General features: G+C 41.7%; 1 protein-coding gene across 1 annotated transcript in view; it reads right to left on the minus strand.

Annotated features, from left to right (window-relative positions):
* LOC124606154 (aminopeptidase N-like) overlaps positions 1–27,934 on the minus strand; it is a 191,009-nt gene that overhangs the window by 140,418 nt on the left and 22,657 nt on the right. The window contains exons 3-4 of the mRNA XM_047138119.1: positions 26,695–26,801; positions 16,128–16,277 (exon numbers count right to left, since the gene is read on the minus strand). Of these exons, the coding sequence (XP_046994075.1) occupies positions 16,128–16,277; positions 26,695–26,801 (257 nt within the window). The remainder of the gene's footprint in view (positions 1–16,127; positions 16,278–26,694; positions 26,802–27,934) is intronic.

The following is a 27,934-nucleotide window of genomic DNA, read 5'->3' on the forward strand; positions in this document are numbered from 1 at the left end:
TCTAGCTTTTGTAGACTTAGACTTGGCAATGTCGACTGAAATACTCTCTTTCAATTTCTGGAAGTGGTAGGGGTCAAATACAGGGAGCGAAAGGCTATTTACAATTTGTACAGAAACCAGATGGCAGTTATGAGAGTCGAGGGGCATGAAAGGGGAGCAGTGGTTGGGAAAGGGGTGAGACAGGGTTGTAGCCTATCCCCGATGTTCTTCAATGCGTATATTGAGTAAAACGTAAAGGAAACAACAGAAAAATTTGGAGTAGGAATTAAAGTCCATGGTGAAGAAATAAAAACTTTGAGGTTTGCCGATGGCATTGCAATCCTGTCAGAGACAGCAAAGGACCTGGAAGAGCAGTTGAACGGAAAGGACAAAGTCTTAAAAGGATGATATGAGATGAACATCAACAAAAGCAAAAATATGTGCATTCTGTCTGCAGTTTGGGCAGCAGAATAAGTGATGATGGTCGAAGTAGAGAGGATGTAAAATGTAGACTGGCAATGGAAAGGAAAGCGTTTCTGAAGAAGAGAAGTTTATTAACATCGAGTATAGATTTAAGTGTCAGGAAGTCTTTTCTGAAAGTATTTGTGTGGAGCGTAGCCATGTATGGAAGTGCAACATGGACGATAAATAGTTTAGATAAGAAGAGAACAGAAGCTTCCGAAATGTGGTGCTTTAGAAGAATGCTGAAGATTAGATGGGTAGATCATGTAACTAATAAGGAGGTACTGAATAGGATTGGGGAGAAGAGAAATTTGTGGCACAACTTGACCAGAAGAAGGGATCGGTTGGTAGGACACTTTCTGGGGCATCAATGGATCACCAGCTTAGTATTGAAGTGTAAAAATTCTAGAGGGAGACCTAGGGGTCAATACACTAAGCACATTCAGAAGGATGTGGGTTGCAGTAGTTACTCGGAGATGAAGAGGCTTGCACAGGTTAGAGTAGAATGGAGAGCTGCATCAAACCAGTCTCTGGACTGGAGACTACAACAACGACAACTCCAATTACCTACGTTTTAGTGATAATATCTTCACAACAGCGATTAGCATGTGCTACACAACAAGCAAAATAATACAAAAGACGGAGTTACGCAACAGTTCTCAGACGAAACGCGTACACTCTGCTGTGGGGATGGTGGTATCGCTGAAACAGCCGGTTTTCGGTAATACCGAATTTTTAAGCTTGGTGTTGAAACAGCTCAAAATAACTGATTTCTGAAATAACTGGTTTTCGGTCTTTCATTGCTGCTAGCAGAGAAACCCAGCGCTCCCTAGTTATTCAATTACAGCTGTGCATACCACGCAGCGTTTGAACTGTGCGTCGTACAATGACGTAATTTTGTAGGTAGATTCAGCCGCATATGTGAATACTGTCTGCTCAATGTGCTGCGAATGGAGTTATTAGCAACGAAGTAATAAATTTAAACGTCATGCATGTTGCGGCAGTTTTTCATGCATCTCACTGTTTATGGCGTCATGCCTCCTAAACTGTGACGTACAATGACACAGCGTTGCAGCTACATTCAGTGGTATATGAGCATTCTGTCTGCAAAATGTGTCACGAATACAGTGAGTAGTAAACAAATAATAAATTATAATGTCACTTTTATGTCGGTATTACGGTATCTTACTTCTTTGACAAAGAAATATGATCAAATATTCGTCAAGTTTCTTTGACAAAGATCTTTGACGTGGTGGTAAACACTGATACTACACTGTAGTCATATTTGTCGGGCAAATTTCAAATGGTCGGACAACAGTAGCCTGTTATTATGCTATGCAGTTGCTTGTGCAACATTTACATTGTGCTTGCATTTGGATGAAATGTGGCGGAAAAAAAGGAACGATATTTGGGTGAAGCCGTGCGTATTACGTTGAGATAGTGAAAGCATTCACCAATATTTGTTACGAGAGGTGAAAGTGGAGGACGTCAAGTTTTATATAAATTACATCCGCTGCGACCCTAGAGTTAAGGAAACTTTATTTAATTGTTTATTTGCATAGGTAATTTTGTGAGTTTATTGTACAGAGCCTTAGAATTCGGTGCTTACGAGACGGTAAATTTCAGAGTGATTGATTCGTTATTGGCACTGCGTATTGGTTTGCCAGATTGAGTTGTTTAATTTTTTTGGATTACAGTAAAACTGAGTAAGCACTCCATTTGCTCAATGACACATCACACAGTAAATTTCCATAACACAAACATTACGTATTTCATATCCTTGGCAAACAAACACATAATTTTTTTAAAAGGACGTTACAGTTATATAACGAATGTTATACAGTAAAAAGAAATAAAAGTACCTGTTGTAACCAAGACCAAACAAATGCCGAAAAAATCGGTTATTCAGAAGAAATATACCGGTATCGATTTTAATCGGACGAATTTTTCCATCCCTACGGTGAAGTTGCCGCCGCTGCATGAACAGTTCGTCATAAAGTCGTGTCCCTCTTTTCTTGCGTTCGGTGAACCCACACACGAGGGGCATGTCGGTCAACCCTCCGTCAGTAAACCTAAGCATGTGTCACTTTTAACCTTCAATAAACACGCCGGAAAAACAAACACTAGACAGAATACCTATGCAAGCTTGAGGTTGAAGAGTAATATTGGCATTACTGTTGTCAACAGCATGTTCCGTAAGCGAAATAAGTTTGTTTTCTAGCAAGACACACAGCGCATACCGTCGAAATCTGCGCTATCCTGCAGATATAACGGCAAACAGTCGTTTGAAGATGTTTTATAAATGAGAGTTCGAATCTCTAAAGAATTTGAGTTTACTGGTTGAGAGGTAAGAAACCCCACTTGTAAGGAGTATGCTTCGCCGGCGATGGGCGAAGCATGACAGAATCTCTGACCAGAGAGTAGTTTATTGTTAGTTGTTGCTTGTCGCGAGTCTGCGCTAGTCTGCGCGAGTCGACGGTAGTAGTCAGTCGGATTCAGTAGTAGTCGGTCGGCTTTAGTAGGGAGTGGACGGTAGTAGCCTGCGGGAGTCGGCATGCGTCGGCTGTGTGCTCTGCTCGCGACTCTGGTCAGGATTCTGGAGGATGAGTATTGTTGTAGAAGGTAAAGAAGCAGCCTTGCGCATATTTAGTAATGTACGTTAATTGTAATTAATTTGTTCAAAAAAATTGCCCCAATAATAATTTTTTTATAAAGTAACTCTTTTAAAGGAAAGCATTCATTTCAATTTCCAATGCATTATCATTGCTTCCAAGAATCAAAAAATAAAAAAAAATATACGCCAACATTGCACGAAGCTGTGTCGAAGAATGTATAAATAAGAGCAGATATAGATGCAGTTTTTATTGAGGTAAGAATTTTTGTTTTTTTATTCAGAATACAGGGCCGAAGGTCAGCGCTGCTGCCCTTATAAAATTTACCAGATATTGTTATTTCTGTTGAGAGGTTACATTTGGTTCATGGGTCATTATTTAATTAATATTATTGTGGGTTCATGGTCAATTATCATTCATTAATTTTTGTGTGGGGAGTTTACATTTGGCTCCATTCCCATTTCCATTTATCAATTTTTGCGGAGAGGTTACACTTGGCGACATCCGGCCAGGATCATATTTCTTTGTGAATCTTCTGAGAAGTAGTCATATATCTCCTCTTAATTACTTAAACGTAGTTAGCATCTGGCGCAACGCATTTTACTAATTTGTCACTCTTTCTTCCACAGATTATCGGCAATTTGTTGCTCTTTGTTGTAATAGTGTTTGTTGGTTTTTGTATTGTCTTTGTTTCATTTGTGAATAATTTTGATTAGTGAAAAATGCCGCGAAAAACTGTTAACAGTACATCGCGATGTATAATGAGTGAAATAGCCGAGTCAAATAATATGACCGATAGTACTTGCGACACTCAGTGTAATGATGACAATCCTCCATTTGTAGACAATCAGTGCGTACCGACCACTAATATTGATTTTGATCCTGGTGATGAACAGACGAATTCAATTGTGTCCTCTGTTAATTTAACGACAATTGATGACGCGGGGCGTTCTGTTGCAATGAGCGCTGCCCAGCTTGACACACCCGGTTTGCAGATAAATTTTTCTAATGAAAATGAACAGTGTAATCAGAGTACGACAGATTTATTTAATTGCGAGGTAGTGTTAATTGCGAGGTAGTGACTAACAGTGCACATCCGATTAGCAAACATTTTCAAGAATCACAGAATGTCCAAATGGATACACAAAACGTGACAATTGCAGACACACCATCACACAGCACAGAGAATAGTGTTGTTAATTTTAGGTTGGATCAAATTATGGCAATATTGCTACAACGGAATGAACATAATAAAAAACAGGACGAAAATTACAAACAGTTGAATAAAAGAATAGACAGCAATTCCAAACAACGGAATGAAATGCAAGATAGACATTTCAAAGAACTTAGTGAACAACTTAATGAAATTCTCAAACAGCAGAGTGAAATACTAGATAACCATTAAAAACAACTTAATGAAAGTTTCAAACTGACGAACGAAAAACACGACAACCTTAACGAACAGAACAAACAAGTTAGTGAACAGATTACAGCCATTGCCGCGCAATGTCATGATACTAAGGGACAATTACGTGACGAAATTAAGGCTTGTGCTAGTAATAGTAGTGAAGAAACTAGATCTGTTGCACAAGAATTAGGTAATAGACATGCAGGTACAACAGAATCATTTAGAGATGAAATTAATGCAGTCGCTGAACAATGTCCTAAAAACGCAACACAGTTACGCGACGAGTTTACTTTAAAGTTACCAGAAGTTTCACACACTCTGAATACGGAAGTCAATAAGAAATTTGAACAACAGAATAGCCAAATTGACGATTGATTTAAAGTGACAGAAATAAAAATTGTTTGACTCATTAATATGTCACAGCATACGCCACGCTGCGAGTATTTGTCACACTCACACAGGCAGTGTAACTAAGGCAATTTACAGAGACTACACGACTTAATATTCGAAAAGACACAGACAAACAGATTCTTATGTAATCGTGAACCTGTTCACACATTCAGTGACGATAACGTTGATTACGAGCAATTTTCATCCGTAAAAAAGTCTAAGGAATTTAATAATGACAGAGCACAGGTATACGCATTGAACTGGATACGTCGATTTATTTTTGTGCTTTCACCGCCATTACCTGTAATGCATAAACTAAAATTAGCACGGATACAGCAGTTTATTTTTGAATTTTCATCGGCATTGCCTGTAACGCAAAAGCTAAAATTTGTTTGCAGCGCGTAATAACCTCAGGGGATTCATTACGCTTTAATGAATATGTGTCTTAGCGTGCACAGGGCCCCGAGCCATAGTAGTGCTGTTTCATCTTTAGTTTTCTGCCCTGCTGCCTTCTCTTCTACTATCCTTTATATCTATCAAAACGGCTCTTCAAAAAAGGGCTCTGAGCACTATGGGACTCAGCTGCTGAGGTCATTAGTCCCCTAGAACTTAGAACTAGTTAAACCTAACTAACCTAAGGACATCACAAACATCCATGCACGAGGCAGGATTCGAACCTGCGACCGTAGCGGTCTTGCGGTTCCAGACTGCAGCGCCTTTAACCGCACGGCGACTTCGGCTGGCTACGGCTCTTCAACTATTGCTCTATCTAGGATTAAGAATGAGTAAAGAAAACCCGATAAGACAAGTTTTACCGAAAGTGACAATTCTTCATTAGACACTCCCGAAATGACAACTATTGCCGTAACTTTAACAACAGATAAAATTTTAATCATCAGTATGTGTAAAATTATCAGCAACAGCGAGTGCATTTTGGTAACAATACAGGTTTTTCTCCGCAACAGCATCAAAACCAGCCGGTTAGCATACCTAACCAACAATGTAATGCACAAGGTCAACCAAGCTTTAATGTTTCGCCGCGTGCACGTATAGTCTCAGCTCCAACAAATAGTAACGCACAGCAACAAGGGAATCAGTACGTACAGAAAACACACTATTTCAATTCCTATCGCAATGCACCGTATAGAAATGACTATCATGACAGACGTAAAAATAATGAGCACAACTTTCAGCGTACATTTAATAACAGTCTATCTTATCAGCAGCAAGAACATCAGCAACAACATATTATCATGAATGAACCAGACAGTAGGTATCATCCAGAACGTAATACGTCAGGAAGAAATAACAGAACAGTTCAAATAGTCGAAATGCCACAGCATACTCCCGAAAATAATGACATGTCAGATGGAATTTGACTAGATACAGTACAGGTTGGATATTCCAGTAACGCAAGCAATACTTTTGACACGCAGAATCTTGTTCACGAGAATGTTATTTGAAACATGCTTTGTTGAATGCACCACTTTTATCGCACCCAGATCTTACCAGAAATTTTTCCATTGCCACCGACAGTTCTAACACCGCTTTGGGCGTACATATTTTTCAGGAAATTGAAGAAGATGGTTGTACAGTAATTAAAAACATCGCTTTTGCAAGTCGCATTCTGTCACCTGCTGAACGGAATTATTCTGTTACAGAATTTGAAACATTATGTGTTGTATGGGCTTTTACCAGATTTAGGCATTTTCTTTATGGAAGACACACTACAGTTTACACAGACCACAGAGCGATACAATTTGTACTTTCGGCTAAATTTACACACAACAGATTAAGTAGATGGAAACTTTATTTGCTGGAATTTAATTTTACAATTGTTCACATTCCTGGTACACAAAATATTGTAGCAGATGCACTATCGCGTTCTCTTAACAACAATCAGCAAGACATCGCCACCAACTTCTGCAAAGCATATTTCAGCGTCATGTACATTCAACAAGTTGCATTTGAAAATTTCATTTCGTCGTCATTACAAGACATAGCACAAGAGCAGAATCAAGACAACGTGTGGAAAGAAATTAAACACCTTTGGCAAGACAGGAATAATGTTACCATTAGAAACCATTACACTGTACGCAATGACATTCTGTTTCGCCGCTATCATCCTGACAGCAATAATTGGTTATTATGCATTCCTGACGAACTTGTTAACAAATTAATCTGGTATACTCATTTAAGTTACGCTCATTACGGAGCTAGAAAATGTTTTCTTATACTGAGACAGAACTGTTATTTTACCAACATGGAGAAACGTATTCGACGAGTTTTAGCGTCATGTAAAATCTGCCAGAAAGCTAAATCAGATACGACTTCACATATTCCTCCAATACATCCCATTGTACCTGTTAAATTGAGACACATGGCCGCTGTAGACATTTTTGGTCCAATTCCCAGAACTAATAGACGTTTTTGCTACACCTTTGTCGCTGTTGAACTCACTTCAAAATTTGTTACCTTCACTCCGTTACGCAAAGCTACTGCTAAAACTGTTTCGAAAGCATTTGTAAAACATTTTCTATTTCATGTAGGGAATGTGTTGAAAGTAATTTCCGACAATGGACCACAGTTTCGATCTGCTATATGGACACGTATGTTACGAGCTAGAAACATTTCTCTGGTCTATATATCCAGGTACCATGCTTCTTCGAACCCTTGTGAACGATTAATGAAAGAAATTGGTAAACTGTGTAGAATTTACTGCCATAAAAAACATATTGATTGGGACACACACATACTCTCATTCCAAGATGTAATTAATTCCATACCAAATGAATCTACTATGCTATCTCCGTCTGTTATACTGAAAAATGTTGAACCACCTAACAAAATTAAAGAATTAGTAACATTTCCTACATCTCGTCGACTACGACACCATAAAATAATTGACATTGCGCTGAACAACATCAAACGTGCCGCAGAGCGCCGGAGAAGACAGCAAAAACAGGTTTGTACACGCCGTGACTTTCACATTGGGCAGAAGATATTAGTACGTACACACTGTTTATCCAACAAAGGAAAGAGTAGATGCAGTAAATTTGAGCTTCTATACGCAGGCGCTACAGTCTGGAACCGCGTGACCGCTACGGTCGCAGGTTCGAATCCTGCCACGGGCATGGATGTGTGTGATGTCCTTAAGTTAGTTAGGTTTAAGTAGTTCTAAGTTCTAGGGGACTGATGACCACAGTAGTTAAGTCCCATAGTGCTCAGAGCCATTTGAATCATTTCTATACGCAGGTCCATATCGGATTCGCAGCATTCCTCACCCCAATGTAGTACACGTCGAAACTTTGAGAACCAGAAAAACCAAAGGGAACCACCACGTGTCGAACGTCAAACCTTCTATTGAATGAAGATACTTTATGATTTATCACACTGTAATGCCATTTCCTAATTTTTTATGACCGCTTATGCAATTATATTCACATGAACACCTACTGATGATTATCGTATTTTTTGTTGGCAAGTGCCCGGCAAGGTAAGGTTAGCAGGTCGCTTTTCTTGTCGTTACACATCAGACCGTGCATATTTTTCCAGATGAACTTACACATTTTATGACCACTTATGCAATTGTATTTATGTGACTAGTTACTGATGATTGTCGTATTTTTTCTTGGCAAGTGCCCGGCAAGGTAAGGTTGGCAGGTTGCTTTTGTTGCCGTTACACATCAGACCGTGCATATTTTCCATTTTTTATGTATGTATGATTGTTTTCCTGTTTTGTTTGTACGAGGGCAGTTCAACAAGTAATGCAACACATTTTTTTTCTCGGCCAATTTTGGTTGAAAAAATCGGAAATTTCTTGTGGAATATTTTCAAACATTCCCGCTTCGTCTCGTATAGTTTCATTGACTTCCGACAGGTGGCAGCGCTGTAGGGAGCTGTTAAAATGGCGTCTGTAACGGATGTGCGTTGCAAACAACGGGCAGTGATCGAGTTTCTTTTGGCGGAAAACCAGGGCATCTCAGATAGTCATAGGCACTTTGCAGAATGTCTACGGTGATCTGGCAATGGACAAAAGCACGGTGAGTCGTTGGGCAAAGCGTGTGTCATCATCGCCGCAAGGTCAAGCAAGACTGTCTGATCTCCTGCGTGCGGGCCGGCCGTGCACAGCTGTGACTCCTGCAATGGCGGAGTGTTCGAACACACTCGTTCGATATGATCGACGGATCACCATCAAACAACTCAGTGCTCAACTTGACATCTCTGTTGGTAGTGCTGTCACAACTGTTCACCAGTTGGGATATTCAAAGGTTTGTTCCCGCTGGGTCCCTCGTTGTCTAACCGAACACCATAAAGAGCAAAGGAGAACCATCTGTGCGGAATTGCTTGCTCGTCATGTGGCTGAGGGTGACAATTTCTTGTCAAAGATTGTTACAGGCGATGAAACATGGGTTCATCGCTTCGAACCTGAAACAAAACGGCAATCAATGGAGTGGCACCACACCCACTCCCCTACCAAGAAAAAGTTTAAAGCCATACCCTCAGCCGGTAAAGTCATGGTCACAGTCTTCTGGGACGCTGAAGGGGTTATTCTGTTCGATGTCCTTCCCCATGGTCAAACGATCAACTCTGAAGTGTATTGTGCTACTCTTCAGAAATTGAAGAAACGACTTCAGCGTGTTCGTAGGCACAAAAATCTGAACGAACTTCTCCTTCTTCATGACAACGCAAGACCTCACACAAGTCTTCGCACCCGAGAGTAGCTCACAAAACTTCAATGGACTGTTCTTCCTCATGCACCCTACAGCCCCGATCTCGCACCGTCGGATTTCCATATGTTTGGCCCAATGAAGGACGCAATCCGTGGGAGGCGCTACGCGGATAATGAAGAAGTTATTGATGCAGTACGACGTTGGCTCCGACATCGACCAGTGGAATGGTACCGTGCAGGCATACAGGCCCTCATTTCAAGGTGGCGTAAGGCCGTAGCATTGAATGGAGATTACGTTGAAAAATAGTGTTGTGTACCTAAAAAATTGGGGAATAACCTGGTGTATTTCAATACTGAATAAAACAACCCCTGTTTCAGAAAAAAAATGTGTTGCATTACTTATTGAACTGCCCTCGTATGTACTATGAAATACACTCCTGGAAATGGAAAAAAGAACACATTGACACCGGTGTGTCAGACCCACCATACTTGCTCCGGACACTGCGAGAGGGCTGTACAAGCAATGATCACACGCACGGCACTGCGGACACACCAGGAACCGCGGTGTTGGCCGTCGAATGGCGCTAGCTGCGCAGCATTTGTGCACCGCCACCGTCAGTGTCAGCCAGTTTGCCGTGGCATACGGAGCTCCATCGCAGTCTTTAACACTGGTAGCATGCCGCGACAGCGTCGACGTGAACCGTATGTGCAGTTGACGGACTTTGAGCGAGGACGTATAGTGGGCATGCGGGAGGCCGGGTGGACGTACCGCCGAATTGCTCAACACGTGGGGCGTGAGGTCTCCACAGTACATCGATGTTGTCGCCAGTGGTCGGCGGAAGGTGCACGTGCCCGTCGACCTGGGACCGGACCGCAGCGACGCACGGATGCACGCCAAGACCGTAGGATCCTACGCAGTGTCGTAGGGGACCGCACCGCCACTTCCCAGCAAATTAGGGACACTGTTGCTCCTGGGGTATCGGCGAGGACCATTCGCAACCGTCTCCATGAAGCTGGGCTACGGTCCCGCACACCGTTAGGCCGTCTTCCGCTCACGCCCCAACATCGTGCAGCCCGCCTCCAGTGGTGTCGCGACAGGCGTGAATGGAGGGACGAATGGAGACGTGTCGTCTTCAGCGATGAGAGTCGCTTCTGCCTTGGTGCCAATGATGGTCGTATGCGTGTTTGGCGCCGTGCAGGTGAGCGCCACAATCAGGACTGCATACGACCGAGGCACACAGGGCCAACACCCGGCATCATGGTGTGGGGAGCGATCTCCTACACTGGCCGTACACCACTGGTGATCGTCGAGGGGACACTGAATAGTGCACGGTACATCCAAACCGTCATCGAACCCATCGTTCTACCATTCCTAGACCGGCAAGGGAACTTGCTGTTCCAACAGGACAATGCACGTCCGCATGTATCCCGTGCCACCCAACGTGCTCTAGAAGGTGTAAGTCAACTACCCTGGCCAGCAAGATCTCCGGATCTGTCCCCCATTGAGCATGTTTGGGACTGGATGAAGCGTCGTCTCACGCGGTCTGCACGTCCAGCACGAACGCTGGTCCAACTGAGGCGCCAGGTGGAAATGGCATGGCAAGCCGTTCCACAGGACTACATCCAGCATCTCTACAATCGTCTCCATGGGAGAATAGCAGCCTGCATTGCTGCGAAAGGTGGATATACACTGTACTAGTGCCGACATTGTGCATGCTCTGTTGCCTGTGTCTATGTGCCTGTGGTTCTGTCAGTGTGATCATGTGATGTATCTGACCCCAGGAATGTGTCAATAAAGTTTCCCCTTCCTGGGACAATGAATTCACGGTGTTCTTATTTCAATTTTCAGGAGTGTATTTAAGATATAACAAACACCAGTTGACTTTAACATTTTGCCTTATGATAGCTAAACATCGTGACTAGTTTACTTTTTTTTTTTTTTGCTGCTATATTGTGATACACTGTGTACATTTTTGCTTCTGAACACTGTCGATGTTTTTGACATATTACGTTTTCTGTCATGCTATGCTGTATGCTCAATTATGTTACTATAAATCAGTTTTTATCTAATGGGTATATGAATTAAATGCAAGACATTAATCCTTGGTCATCATTTTCAGAAAGAAGTAACGTGTAAGCGAAATAAATTAAACAGAAATGGGAATTTCACCTTCGGAATGAACGAAAGAGGATGCAATACCTCGTGACGAAGAGTAAATGGATCAGAATTAACAAGCATTAACAAGAATATACTATACACATCGTATGATAGCAGTCTTAACTAATGTTTTCTTTCAGAATACGAGGCGATTGATGCAGGCTGTCAGACAGAACTACACATCTTAGTTTTAGTGATGAAATATGCTAGAAATAAGGAATAGTTGTATAATGAATAATGAAGTGATTTTTTTTGCAGATGATAATGAATGGTGATGAATAATGATGAAGAATATGTTACTATGGATAATGAAGTTTTTCTTTACAGGTGATGATAATAATGGAGTTATGATAATATGGATAATGAAGTTTTTCTTTGCAGATGAAAATAATGATGAAGTTTATATATTTACTGTTAGTTAAGAGATGCTGTGTAGTTATTTAAGTATTTGTTGCAGTTCGTTTTGACAGTATGTCTTATATCACATGGTATGATTACTGAAGCTTTTGGAAAGGACAGCTAGAGAACATATATATTTTTATACACATTTCACTTCCTGTTAATTCGAAGTTCACTACTTTTCAGCATAATATGCGTTTCTTCTTTCAGTTTCATAATCCATTTTGTATATTTTGCAGGAGAAATTATTCATGAAATTAATGTGGTATAAATAGTTGTTTATTAAACCTATGTCGTTTATGAATGTGATCACATGTACTCTACTTGTTTCATAACCTTGCTACACCTGACTCATGACGAATGACGTTACACATCATCATTTGCAGCAATAACTCAAAAGCAAACAAAGTAATTACCAGTCCCAAATAATGCTACTAGTTTAAGAGAGTTCTGAGTAATACTGATCAGCTCTGAATAGTATGTCACTTCAATAATGACTTCTGAATAATACATACAAAAAAAATGTTTTGTAACTGTCCAATGAATGCCACTGATTACTGTAATAAGATGACCTATGATGCCAATGATTACTATAATTAGATTAATTATGTATAATTTTAACTGGGCAATGAATGCCACTGATTATTGTAATAAGATGACCTATGATGCCAATGATTACTATAATTAGATTAATTATGTATAAATGGTATGCCAATAAATAACTCATTTTGAATAATGACTTCTGAAAAATAAAAATAAAATGCTTTGTAGCTGGCCAATGAATGCTACTGATTACTGTAATAAGATGACCTATGATGCCAATGCTTACTATAATTAAGTGAATTATGTTAATACTATGCCATTCATTAGCTTCTGTTCTGAATGATGACTTCTGATGGTTTGTAACTGGGCAATGAGTGCCAATAATTACTATATTCAGATAATTTATGAACATTATTCTGTAATACTACATATATGGTACAAAAATGTTCAGTAACTGGGCGATGAGTGCCACCAATTACTCAAATCAGTTGTTAGACTAGTGTAATTCTCAATGAAGACTACTATGTGACTTAATGTCCTTCACCTTCTGACCTAATTACCAGAAATTACTGCAATATCCATTTGTCCTGTCTATCCTCATGATCATGAAGCACTATATTTGGTTTTTGCACTAATTCTACGTTGATCTACTTTACAAGAACATGGTGTTGACACGACATGCTGTCCACCACCTTGAGCTATGGAGATGTTATTATGGTCCCACTGTTTGGTGTACCTAGTGTACTACCAAAATGATAGCATGGAATATTATTACGACATTTCAGTGTCTTGGCTACACTGATTAATACTTCAAGGAAAAGAGCTTCAGATTGTCTCACTTGGTGTTGTGCTTCTGTAGAAAGATATGAACTTTCAGTGCAGCTGCGTGCAACCTAAAGTGCTACAACCATGACGCAATCCTTCCCATTCCTTTCCTAATTCTTGTAAAATGATAAAGACATATACAGTGCGTGTACACTCTATGCCATTTGTTAATATGATTTGTACTCATTATGTATACTTTTTTTTTTTTTTGTGATTCCCAGATATGTTCTGTATTACAATGCGTGTGCACTTTCGTCATTTTGTTAACATGATTTGTATTCATTGCATATACATTTTTGTGATTTGCTGATATGTTCTAAACTTCAGTGCGTGTGCACTTTTGTCATTTGTCAATATGATTTGTACTCATTATGTTTATTTGTTGTAAAAAAAATGCTAAAGAGTTTTACAGTGCATGTGCACTTTTGCCATTTGTTAATATGTTTTGTACTCATTGTGTATACATTTTGTCGTTGCTTGATAAGTCTGTACTCAGTGCATGTGCACTATATTTTATTTCATGTTCTGCACTTATATATTCTGTGATTGTAAAGTTAATTATGAAAAGTTTGTTGCTCATGGCAAGTCCAATTGACTCACCATCGCTGCCAAATTTTGCCCCCCCAGTGGAGGGTTATGTAAGAAGTATGCTTCGCCGGCGATGGGCGAAGCATGACAGAATCTCTGACCAGAGAGTAGTTTATTGTTAGTTGTTGCTTGTCGCGAGTCTGCGCTAGTCTGCGCGAGTCGACGGTAGTAGTCAGTCGGATTCAGTAGTAGTCGGTCGGCTTTAGTAGGGAGTGGACGGTAGTAGCCTGCAGGAGTCGGCATGCGTCGGCTGTGTGCTCTGCTCGCGACTCTGGTCAGGTTTCTGGAGGATGAGTATTGTTGTAGAAGTAAAGAAGCAGCCTTGCACATATTTAGTAATGTATGTTAATTGTAATTAATTTGTTCAAAAAAATTGCCCCAATAATAATTTTTTTATAAAGTAACTCTCTTAAAGAAAAGCATTCATTTCAATTTCCAATGCATTATCATTGCTTCCAAGAATTAAAAAAAAAATATATACGCCAGCATTGCACGAAGCTGTGTCGAAGAATGTATAAATAAGAGCAGATATAGATGCAGTTTTTATTGAGGTAAGAATTTTTGTTTTTCTATTCAGAATACAGGGCCGAAGGTCAGCGCTGCTGCCCTTATAAAATTTACCAGATATTATTATTTCTGTTGAGAGGTTACATTTGGTTCATGGGTCATTATTTAATTAATATTATTGTGGGTTCATGGTCAATTATCATTCATTAATTTTTGTGTGGGCAGTTTACATTTGGCTCCATTCCCATTTCCATTTATCAATTTTTGAGGAGAGGTTACACACTGAGGTGACAAAAGTCATGGTGTACCTCCTAATGTCGTGTCAAAACCTCGTTTTGCCTGGCGGCGTGCAGCAGCTCGCCGTGGCATCGACTCAACAAATCTTGGAAGTCCCCTACAGAAATATTGAGCCATGTTGGTTCTGTAGCTGCCCATAGTTGACAAAGTGTTGCTGGTGCAGGATTTTCTGCACAAACTCACCTCGCGATTGTGTCCTATAAAAGTTCGGTGGGATCCACATGGGCGAGGTGGGTGGCCAAATCATTCCCTTGCATTGTCCACAATGTTATTCAAATCACTCGCAAACAACTGTGGCCCGGTAACATGGCGCAGTGTCATCCATGAAAATTCCAACGTTGTTTGGGAACATGAAGTCCATGAATAGCTGCAAGTGCTTTCCAAGTAGCCAAACATAGCCACTTTCAGTCAATGATAGGTTTAGTTGGACCGGAGGACGCAATGCACTCCATGTAAACACAGCCCACACCATTACGGAGCAACCACCAGCTTGCATAGTGCTTTGTCGACAGCCTGGATCCAGGCTTTGTGGGGTCTATGCCACATTCGCACCCTACCATCAGCTCTTACTAACTGAAATCGGGACTTATCTGAACAGGCCAAGGTTTTTCAGTCATCCAGAGTCTAACCGATATGGTCACGAGTCAAGGAGACGTGCTGCAGGCGATGTGCTGATTGCAAAGGCATTCGCGTCGATCGTTTGTTGCCACACATAGCCCATTGACGCCAAATTTCGCCGCACTGTCCTAACGGACACATTCGTCATACGTCCCACATTGATTTCTGCGATTATTTCACGCAGTGCTACTTGTCTGTTAGCACTGACAACTCTCTACAAACGCCGCACCTCTCGCGGTCGTTTGGTTTAGGCCGTCGGCCATTGCGTTATCCACGGTGAGAGCCAGTGCTAGAAATGTGATATTCTTGCTACACACTTGACACTGTGGATATGGGAATATTGAACTCTGTAACTATTTCCGAAATGTAAAGTCCCATGATTCTAGTTCCAACTTTCATTCCGTATTCAAAGTCTGTTAATTCCCGTCGTGCGACAATAATCACGTTGGAAATCTTTTCACGTCAATCACCTGAGTAAAAATGACAGTTCCTCCAATGCACTACCCTTTTACACCTTGTGTACGCGACACTATCGCCATTTACGTATGTACGTAACGCTATCCCATGACTTCTGTCACCTCAGTATATAACTGACACATCTTCCATTTCTCGCAGTTACAAGACATTTTTACTGCATTCAAAAGAAAGACCTTTTGTACATTTACTCACGTGGCGTTGATGAGTGGAGTGTTGAAGAGTACGTTGTAGCCTTGCTGTGGGCGAAAGGTAAATTCCCAGGTCGCCTTGATGGCCGGCTCGTCGTAACACGGCATGGCCATCCGCGCCCCCGTCTTCTCGAACTGCGTCACTCCCAGCCATCTGCAACAGAATGTGGTCCCCTGCAAGTAATTCTACTACAAATTCGATATTTGAAAACAACCAGCTATTGATGAGACTGTCTAAGCCGATGAGTTGCAATTTCTCTCACATAGCACTGAAGCATTAGAGTGGGAAATCGTGCTCTTTATGATTATTTGAGACCCTAGGAGATAGCGTACGAGATTTAAACGCCGCAGAATTACAGATATCTGGTAAATATCTACTGTATATCTCAGATGCAAACCTGTTTAGTACTTCGATAATAAATATTCTCCCTGCAGCTGTGTATGCTGATTTGAAACATACTGGGACTCGAACCTGGGACCCTTGTCCCTTGTGGGCAAGTAATCCACCGATTGAACCATCTAAGCACGACTCACGACGCGCCTTCACGGCTTTATTTGTGCCAGTATCTCATCTCCTACCTCCCAAATTTCACAGAAGTTTTCCTGCATTCCTGTACTTCATCTCCTAGCTTCCAAACTTCACAGATGTTCTCCTTCATACTTTGAGGGAGTAGCACGGCTGGAAGAAAGGATATTGGAGAAGCAAGATTCCCAGGTTGGGCTCACAGTCTGGCAAACAGCTTTAATTTGCACGAAGATTCATAGCAGTGCACGCTCCGAAGCAACAGGCAGTGGCTAAGCCATGTCTCCGCAGTTTCCTTTGTTTCGAGGAGATGCGGAACTGGAGGAAGAATTTATTTCATTTATTCCTATGGCTCACTTGCAGTTTAAAATTACTGGTATATGACATTAGTAATACTGTATATAATAGGAATATGAAAATACAATACTACATATAAAACAAACTAAATGTCAATATCTAGGTCCCTAATCCATATAAGAGCCGTATCATTAGCTTCCTTTAGGTCGCTCCAACTCCCCTGGTAGGAACGTAAGGGGCATTCATCTCTAATGAGCTTGATTTTCTGGTTCGGAGCCTCACAGTCACAAACCGGAAACTCTGTAACATCCCATTTGTAAATAGAGTCTGCGCATCGGCCATACCCAGTACGAGCTCAGTTCAATTTGATCCACAGTTTTCTATCGAGTTCTGTGCCATCAGTATCACAGTCATACTTCGGAACCCCTCACGCTCTTCACGATTTTCAGTAAGTTGACAGCTCTGGTCGCACAGGTCTCTCACCCCGGTATTACTGGCATCTAGCTGTTCTGATTGTCGTAATGGTGGGTTTCTTGAAGGGAGTCTATTTCGTCGTAAACTTGGTATGTCTTCCTGGATGGATAATTCCAGGTTCTCCAGTAGCTTGCGGTATTGCTTAAGCGAGGCCTCATTTCTGCGGATTGCGGGTGGATAGATGTTGCTCAGGAGAGGAAACGAATAAATCGGTGTTGGTCGGATCGCCCCAGTTATTAACCAACTGGACGTCGGTCAAGTTGGTGTGCAGCTGTTTAGCCACACTGGGGCACAATACTCGGCTGCTGAGAAGACTAGCGCAGTGGATGATGTGCGCTAGATATCTGCCGAAGCTCCCCATGTCATTCCACACAATTTTTGAATAATGTTATTACGAGTTTTTATCTTTGCAGCAGTATTTTCAAGATGTTTTCTATATGAAAGGGTGCGGTCAAGGGCGACACCAAGGTACTCAGGATACTTGTTATGGCAAAGAGTGTTTCCGTGAAGTTTCACTCTGAGCTTGTTTGTTTGTCAGTTGGATTGCACATACTTCGGTTTTACTTGTGCTGGATTTAAGTCGCCACTTTCTAAAATAGGCGCTCGTAACGGCTAGATCTTCAGTGAGAACTGTCTCCGCTCGTCCAAGATCCTTGGTTCTACAGGCAAGAGCGATATCGTCTGCGTAGCAGAATTTTGTTGACCTGGTATTGGGGAGATCGGAGATATATAGGTTAAATAATAGAGAGGCTAAGATGGAGCCCTGTGGTAGACCATCACCTAATTTCCTGCTCATATTTTCTCCCAAGTAAACACGGAAATATCTATTGTTTATCATAGTATTGATGAGGACTACAGTTTTAAATTTGTATATCATCCTTTCTCTCCAGACTGTATCATATGCTGCTGTTAGGTCTACGAACGCGACAGGTGTCCTCAAGTTTTCTTGAAAAAACCAGCCTCTATGAAAGTTGTTAGGGCCAGTACATGGCCACAGCAACTCCCCTGTGGCCTGAAACCCGATTGCTAAGCTGGGAAATGTTCCAGAATGAAGCCACTAATTCTATTATAGATGAGCCTCTTCAAGAGTTTATAAGTACAGCTCTAAAGAGAAATTGGTCTAAGCTTTGAGGGTGGTCAACCGGTTTACTTGATTTCAAAATTGCCACTATTTTTGTTCTCTTTAGCTTGTTGGGGTGTGATCCACTATCTAGGATGTTTGAGAAGAAGCGGGCCAGCCATCTTTTTTTACCCTTACCCACGTTTATCAGAAATTCCTGGTGTATATAACCCAGACCAGGTACTTTACCATTTAGAGACGTGAGTTCTTGTTTTATTTTGGAAGTATATTGTTTGTCACTGGATGATCTAGATGTTTCAGCTATATGGTTAGTGGTTTGGTTAGCTGAAATACCAGGTTTCTTCCTGGGTTTATTGGAGGCTCCGCCAAGCTTACGCAGAAGACTCGATGCCTTTCTGACCTGGCGGAAGTAAAGCCGAGAGGACGGGTCTTGAGTCGCGGTTGGATGGCGCAGTCTGCGAAGCAACTGCCCGTCTGGGACAAGGGTCCCACTTTTGATCTCGGTCCTCTACACAGTTTTAGGCTGTTTACTGTTATTTTTAATAATTTGACGTAAATGGAGGAGAAAGGTTTTAGTTCTTCAGAAGATAGGAAAAAGAAAGGACTTAAAGAATGTGAGTGCAGAAGAGCGGATCGTGATACACTACTCGTGGAAAAAAGAAACTCCCTCTAAACTATTTTTGACCATGTTAGTGTTTTTAAGTCAATAATGTGTGATGCGTCATTTTAGTGTATGGGATATGCAATTTGCTGCTGTGGAATTTTTAGAGGAATGTTAGATGAAAAATGGAAATACGAGAATGGGTATTTTCTGCTCATAGTCCCTGTTGAGAGAAAGTCTCCAGGAATTCGCAAATAAGGTGGGCTGCACGAGTTGCCGGTGTTCCCACTGGCATCGTGTAGCTGCTTAAAGAGTCTGTAACGGTGAAACGCTGTAAGAAGTTGCCTCAGTAATACATTAGCGGCAGAACTGCCACTGCAGAGAACGCACTGTCGAGAGGACCTAAGCAAGAGGATTACTACGGCGTGGCCCCATGATGGTGTTACAAAACTTTGCAGAAAATGAGAACACATATACCAATTCTAAAAGACCGTTTTTAACAATACCAAGGCAGCCTGTCATTTTACAGCCGGAATTAGTACGCAAAGGATTTTTCATGGACTACAAGATACCTGAGCTGACTGAGGTCTAGTGTGTACACGCGTATCGCGACAGGACTGGAGGCGGCACGGACACAGATGTGAGCGAGAACAGGCTTGGGCAAAGACCAGCCGTCCAGCCGACGTAACGGTGAGACACTGTACCACGTCATCTGAATAAGACTGCCACTGGATGGAGGATACCGTGAGACGTTCTGGTACAGGGGCAAATGCAATAACTGGGAAGTGAATTCCAAACCTCTATGGAAGTATCCTGCTTGCGGTTTCAGTGATAGACGGGAGATGGACGCGCTATCACTTAAATATAGGGTGTCCAGGTTAAACATATAATAATATAAAATGAAATAACTGGAAAGTAATGGAGATGTTTATTGACGGTATGTTTGTTCAAGCGTGGCAACTCATCCCCCCCCCCCCCCCCACCCTGACACACTTAATACACCTCTATATGCGCACCTTTAGTGGCGCGATAGACATCTGATCTGTATTCCACTTCTCTTCAAGCGTTTTGCAGCGTATCGTAACATCTGCGCAGCTGCGCGAATACGATAGCGCATATCTGGTAGATCACGAACTGATGTCTGGTACCCTAGATTCCTGATAAACCCCAATAAAAATCAGGTGGTCTAATGTCTGGTCTTCTAATGGGCCAAGCAATCGATGAACTATCTATCCCAGACCAGAGATCTGGGAACTCATGATCCAAGAAATTCATCCATCGTTCACAAAATGGTACGGTGCGCCATCTCGTTGAAAGATCACATCACGAGGAAGTTATCACACAGCTTACAGCTCAAACATGTCTACATACGTTGTTGCGTTAACAATACGCTCCGCGAAGAAGAATGGGCCTATAATCGTTCTCGTCAACAATTCACATTCGCACTCAAACACTTGGTGGGGTAGTTAAGTTCCTCATGTGTAGCAATTGTGCATGTTTCCCGTGCCGGAAGCGTGGAACAGACGAAGACGAGAAATAGACGAAGTCGAGGAATGCCTGTCTGTCTGAATCGTCTCTGCGAATGTTCCTGTCGCGGCCTGTCGTAGGGCCTGATTTTATGACGAAGCTGCACCACAAAGTGTACTGTCGAATGAGGTAACTATAACTGCCTACTTTATTGTCAGATTGACCTACGAGGACTACGGATTAATTCAACAGTAGCCTCTGAAACTGCGTGGGTCCCGATATCGAATGCAAACTCCCAGTTTCCCGCAGGATCTCAGCCCATACTCAAGCAAAAAACGGCATTGTACCAGAGTAACTGACTTCCCGAGAGAAAGCATACAGAACACTTTCTGTTGTGCGAGCAGGAGAGCTTCTGTAAAGTATGGAAGGTAGGAGACAAGGTACTGGCAGAAGTAAATCTGTGAGGACAGGGCGTGAGTCATGCTTGGGTAGCTCAGTTGGTACAGCACTTGCCCGCGAAAGGCAAAGGTCCCGAGTTCGAGTCTCGGTCCGACACACAGTTTTAATCTGCCAGAAGTTTCAATTGTTTGTATTATCAACGAATTTCATATGAACAAGCTATGACCATAAAAACGGACAAAAGTGCACTGAGCGTGAGGGAAACCATAATAACAATTTGCACGGGATTTGGTGTACACGGACAGTTTATGCTTAGGCTTTCCCGCGCAACGGTTAGCCTCGGTGGTGAGGACTTGGGACGCCGCACTGGTGTTACCGGAATGTCGAGAAGTGCGTACGGAATTTTCGTGAATCATCATGGAAACTCTACAGAACGGCCACTATTTCGTGTTTTATACAGGGTGTTACAAAAAGGTACGGCCAAACTTTCAGGAAACATTCCTCACACACAAAGAAAGAAAATATGTTATGTGGACATGTGTCCGGAAACGCTTACTTTCCATGTTAGAGCTCATTTTATTACTTCTCTTCAAATCACATTAATCATGGAATGGAAACACACAGCAACAGAACGTACCAGCGTGACATCAAACACTTTGTTGCAGGAAATGCTCAAAATGTCCTCCGCTAGCGAGGATACATGCATCCACCCTCCGTCGCATGGAATCCCTGATGCACTGATGAAGTCCTGGAGAATGGCGTATTGTATCACAGCCGTCCACAATACGAGCACGAAGAGTCTCTACATTTGGTACCGGGGTTGCGTAGACAAGAGATTTCAAATGTCTCCATAAATGAAAGTCAAGAGGGTTGAGGCCAGGAGAGCGTGGAGGCCATGGAATTGGTCCGCCTCTACCAATCCATCGGTCACCGAATCTGTTGTTGAGAAGGGTTGTTGCGCAGCAGCAACTTCTCTGACGCTGACATTAGGGTTATCGTCAAATGCACGAAGAATTGCCTCGTCCATTGCAGGTGTCCACGTAGTTCTAGGTCTTCCCCAGTCGCGAGTCATAGGCTGGAATGTTCCCTAAGATGCCGATCAATTGCTTCGAACGTCTTCCTGTCGGGACACCTTCGTTCTGGAACTCTGTCTCGATACAAACGTACCGCGCCACGGCTATTACCCCGTGCTAATCCATACATCAAATGGGCATCTGCCAACTCCGTATTTGTAAACATTGCACTGACTGCAAAACCACGTTCGTGATGAACACTAACCTGTTGATGCTACGTACTGATGTGCTTGATGCTAGTACTGTAGAGCAATGAGTCGCATGTCAACACAAGCACCGAAGTCAACTTTACCTTCCTTCAATTGGGCCAACTGGCGGTGAATCGAGAAAGTACAGTACATACTGACGAAACTGAAATGAGCTGTAACATGGAAATGAAGCGTTTCCGGTCACATGTCCACGTAACATCTTTTCTTTATTTGTGTGTGAGGAATGTTTCCTGAAAGTTTGGCCGTACCTTTTTGTAACACCCTGTATTGCATAACTTTTCCAGGGAATGCTCATCTTTCATGGAAATGGCTGTTACCACACTTGTTGTGTATAAGTGCCTCATGTGCGAGCACGAAGAACATCGGGATTTTTTTATCGGCGCCTTCAGAGAGACCTTTGCACCCGATTCCACCTCCCCAGCCCATGCTGTCAAGCCTGTTTTTACCCGAACACAATTTCCACACTCCCCAACCTCCTATTTTACCTTTCTTAATGCAAGAACGACCGAAAAACTTGTCTGTGTTTGGTTTCTTCTTGAGGTAGGTCGATTTCTAGATGAGGCCCTTATTTTGTCTATGTGAGCGAGTTTGAACTCGAAGACCTCGCTCTTCCTTCCTGTTCAGCACGCGGACGTTGTACAAAATCGTCCGGCACTATTCCGGGGCATATTCGCCAAATGTGCGTCATCTCTCTCGTTCACAGCACTGATTGACAGTTAGTCTGATCGTTTGTACGATTAATCGTAATGATGTGGGGTGAATCATTTTACATTCACATTGCACATTCATATGTAAATATGGCTATATGCTGATTTACAAGGTTTTCAAATAGAGATGTGTGTTGGTAATTCTTACCCACCACCTTTTTCACGTTACGAAAATAGAAATTCTATTGCGGAAAAGAAGGAAGTGTCAAAGGGAAACTTTTGGTTTGTTTTCAAATTTAACTTTGCTGTCTGTCAGACAATTTACATCAGTGGGTAAATAATCAAAAATTTTGGTGGTAACATTGGGCTCCCCATTTTGTGCTTAATGTGGAGTTTTGACTGTACTTTTCTCTTATACTCGTAGTATTGTAATTACGAACGTTGTTGATCCTTTCGAACTGCACTGGATTATTTACATCGAATTTCATGAGGGAATAAATATATTGTGCAGAAGTAGTCAAAATGCCAAACACCTTTAAGGGATGTACGCAATGTCATCGTGGGTGAGTACCACATATTTTTCTTATATCACGTTTATGAGAAACGAAGGCATTCTTTCTTAAAGATGCATTACACAGAACATTATTTCCTGACTTATTGAGTAAAAATACGCAAAACATATCAATGTACTGATTTGTTTTTCCCCAAGATTTGCCGGCCGCGGTGGTCTCGCGGTTAAGGCGCTCAGTCCGGAACCGCGCGACTGCTACGGTCGCAGGTTCGAATCCTGCCTCGGGCATGGATGTGTGTGATGTCCTTAGGTTAGTTAGGTTTAAGTAGTTCTAAGTTTAGGGGACTGATGACCACAGATGTTAAGTCCCATAGTGCTCAGAGCCAACCCCAAGATTTGCAACGATTCGAAGTGCAAATGTAGCTGAACTTAATTGTGTTTTTTCCAGTTTAAATTCTCGTTAATATGAACACTTAAAATTTTGAAGTTTCCACCCTTGTTATTATTATTATTATTATTATTTCTTCACAAAGTGTTACACTCGCCACTGGTGTAGCTCCTTGAGAGGTGTGAACAGTCCTACGAAAACGAACAGAACCATTCTCAGAAGAGACAATACAGACAATACAAACAACTATCCATGCCACAGAAAAATGACGTAATTTACGCGGAAGTTGGGACATGAAACGTTGTAGTCGACAAGCCTGGTAATTATTGAGAAACCTTAAAGTGATCCTACAGTTTCTCTCTTAGGAGTGAGCAAAGTCACCTCTGATCAAATGTCACACCAGCTGTTTTTGAATGATAAAACCACAAAAGCATAAAAGTAACAAAACTCAAAAGATGTGAAGAGAAGAATGATCATCTTGGCACTCGATTCACAGTTGAAGAACTGAGAACTGCTGTTCATTGAATGAATCCTGAATTTGATGAACACTTGTGTTGCTAGAATGATAATCCCAAAGATCTGCAGCAAGAAAAACTAGTGCCCTTGCTTCAGGCAGGCAAAGAAGGAATAACACAAGAATTTCGGACCTGTACCACTTCTGTGTCATCTGTTTAAAGTTGTGGAGAGAATGATTTTAAAACGAATTTCTGAGACTGTCAACAGGAAGGTAAATAAAGAAGTCAGATTTCAGACCAGGAAAGACATGTACTGGTCAGATACTTCATTTAATACAGAAAAAATGGCTCTGAGCACTATGGGACTTAACATCTGAGGTCATCAGTGCCCTAGAACTTAGAATTACTTAAACCTAACTAACCTAAGGACATCACACACATCCATGCCCGAGGCAGGATTCGAACCTGTGACCGTAGCAGTCGTGCGGTTCCAGGCTGAAGCGCCTAGAACCACTCGGCCACCGCGGCCGGCATTTAATACAGCATATCGAAGAACGGTATGAAAGAAAGAAGATTACAGGAGTTGCCTTTACCAATCTTAGGTTTGCTTATGAGACCGTGAATCGTACGAAACTAAAGTAGAAGCTGTACACAACAAAGGAACACCGACTGACTCAATTATTCAGTGTGTGCTGCATAACAGACGGAGAATGCAGAAGAATAGCCTTCCCTTGGGAAGTGTGCTGGCTCTAATATTATGTAACATATGTACCAATGATCAATCAACACTGGAACGCGGTCCTTCATCTGCTGTCACTGCTCAGGGAACGACATTTGAAGAAAAAGAAGAATCCAAATTAAAATCTGCTCTCGAAGACCTTGTCATGTACTTTGACGACAACCACTTGAAACTCATCCGGATAGTACTCAAGTTTGTGAGTTTCACGTACACAATAAGGAGGCGAGAAGAAAGATGAACATCGCTTGGAAAGGATGCAATCTAAATCACTGTGTCCAACCCCAAAGCCTAGGTTTAAAGTTTGGTAGTTCTTTACTATCTCAACTACAATGTGCAAACGCTTGAAAGAAGATAAGCATCAGGAACATTATCTGGGAAGTAACACCACATGGGGAGCGCATCGCAGCGTCCTCCACACATCTGCTCTTACTCTGTGTCTCACTGCTGAGAAGTACACCACACACCGCTCCAGTCTGAAGGAACTTCACACAAGCTAAACAAGTTGATGTGGCTCTTCATGACGCAGGCTGCATAGTCACGTGGTGCCTAAGACCAACTCCAGCCCACAAGATCTTTTCACTCAAGGGGGTAGCACCTCCGGTTGTAAGAAGAGAAAATAGTAGTAGAGAATAGAATACGCAAGAGACAGATCCAAGGCATCCATTGTTTGGAAATAATGCCTATCCATCACGAACTAAATCCAGAAAAAGCTTCCTGCTTACAACAGCACCATTTGCAAGTTCATCAGAAGTCCACAGTGTGGGGAGAAAAGTCTCCTGGAGGGTTATGGACAGCAAAATAGAAGCTACCATCAGATTGCCATCTCCAGTATTGGACCCATCAGACCCTCAACTGGTTGAGTACAGGGGTGACAAGGTGCAAGACTAATTTGAGGAAGTGGGCTATGTATGATGAATTCTGTGATGATGGGGCAAGGCAGGACTCTGTCACCTTGTTGACTTGCAGTAATCTGTGCGAACCCTGTGACATGGAAGACTTGTTTGTAACGAATGACTGTGCCATTTTGACTGCTAAGCAATGGACTCATAAAAAGTGATTGTAGTTTTTGTTATGTTGTGTTCTAGTGTCCTTTGGACTCAGATAAATAAATAAATATCGCTGTTTCACTACATGAGCAGAACTGAATAAGTAGTGTCTTTTTGACGTTTACTGTGACCATTCGCATGAAACCAATTAATAATGCTTTCAAGAACATAATTTACCATTTCTTCTGTTGTTGAATGTAGGCTTGATTACAATCCTAGTGTCATCTGCAAAAAGAACTAATTCTGCTTGTTGTATATTAGATCGAAGTTCGTTTACAAGTAAGAGAAACAATAGAGGACCTAAGATTGAGCCTCGTGGAACCCCATAAGTTTTAAAACCACATTTCGAAATTTGTATTATTGCCTCATTATCACATGCTCGGATGCATGACAACGAATTGCTACTAGGCTGATAGTAGCATCATATGTTCAATGACAATCAGCAGAATTTTTTGATATTTTTGAGCTACTGAACGATGTGCTATAAGTATTCCTATATAACAGCAACTGACATTATGTTAGGTGCTCCAATAATTCATTTCGACCAATAAATTTGGAGTTACTTGAGCTTGTTTTATTTGTAAGCACACTTTGTACACCAGCGCCTACGTTTCTCAACAGTGTGTAACATTCAGAGAACTTGTGCAGAGATGCTACTCACCTAGTCTCTCCATCTTGCTCATACGAGCTGCGGTAGAAGCCGTCCAACCCCTCACGAACATCACCAACGAATTCCAGGACCAGAGTCAATCGGTCACCGGCAAAAACCTGCGACAAGAACAACAACAAAAAAACTAACTTACTCCGTAATCTCCGGGAAGGAAGGCACGATAAGTGTAAAATCTGGCCGACCTGGTGGTCGTTAGAGGTAAAGAACAGCTTGAGGAAAACGACTAAAAGAGCACTTGTGGCGTATTTCAAGAGATCGGAGCATTTTCCCGAGGTCATATAAAGAAATCACAGGAAACCTAAATACAAATGATACCTAGTGATTAGTACCACGCTCTTCCAAGTTACGACCATAGCGTTTTAATGACTGTGTCATTTCTTTTGGTAACGATTATTAGGAAATTTCAACTTCACAATACTGGCGTTTCGCTGTATTCCATTTGTGTGTCGTGCAGAACAGAGAGCGTCTACAGTTAAGAAACAGATTCATTTTTAGAATGAAAGTTATTGAGGTGGAACCTATTTTAAAGTTTATCAAGTACACTTACCTGTATCATTAAGGCTTAGGGTGATGTAAATTACTATTCTTGTGCTTCGTCACTCGAATTAATTTTCTTGCCAGATTGTAAGTCTCAGTTATGACTGTGATTTGTTTCATATATTTTAAGTAGGTGGTTCTTCACAATATGTGAATAGGGAAGACTTCACTTATTCAGCGACTAATTTGTGGTCAATGAAATCAAATCATACTAGTTCGCTAGGGTAAACCTCTGTCATCGTAGAATAAGATTACAATGGCTGGTACTATCAATCAGTATAATTTGATTACGTCTATCATTATATGATAATACTATCGAAACTACTCACTGAATAAATAAAATCATATTGCAACTTCTCGGTGGTCAGCTCTTCTTTTTTCAAGTTTTTATGTAATTCTTGCACTTTTTATACATCTTTCTCTAGTTCGCAGTTTTTTTTTGTTGTAATTTAATGACTCATCGAGAGACTGGTTACCAGACGCTATTCGAAAGTTTTGTAGGACAAGACGCTGACAACGAAGTGGATGTTGTCGTGTGCAGTGAGCTCTCATGGTATTCATCTCATATGATTAGTCTTTTTCTCATCGTAACACCTAACACTTGCTCCTGTTGTCTAGTAGCGTCATGTATGAGACAATCTTCTTTATTTTTCTTCTTCTTCCCCTTCCTCATCTTTTCCCGTTTTTCAGTGGG

Source organism: Schistocerca americana, chromosome 3 (assembly GCF_021461395.2).
Source record: "Schistocerca americana isolate TAMUIC-IGC-003095 chromosome 3, iqSchAmer2.1, whole genome shotgun sequence".
Taxonomy (NCBI): Eukaryota; Metazoa; Arthropoda; class Insecta; order Orthoptera; family Acrididae; genus Schistocerca; species Schistocerca americana.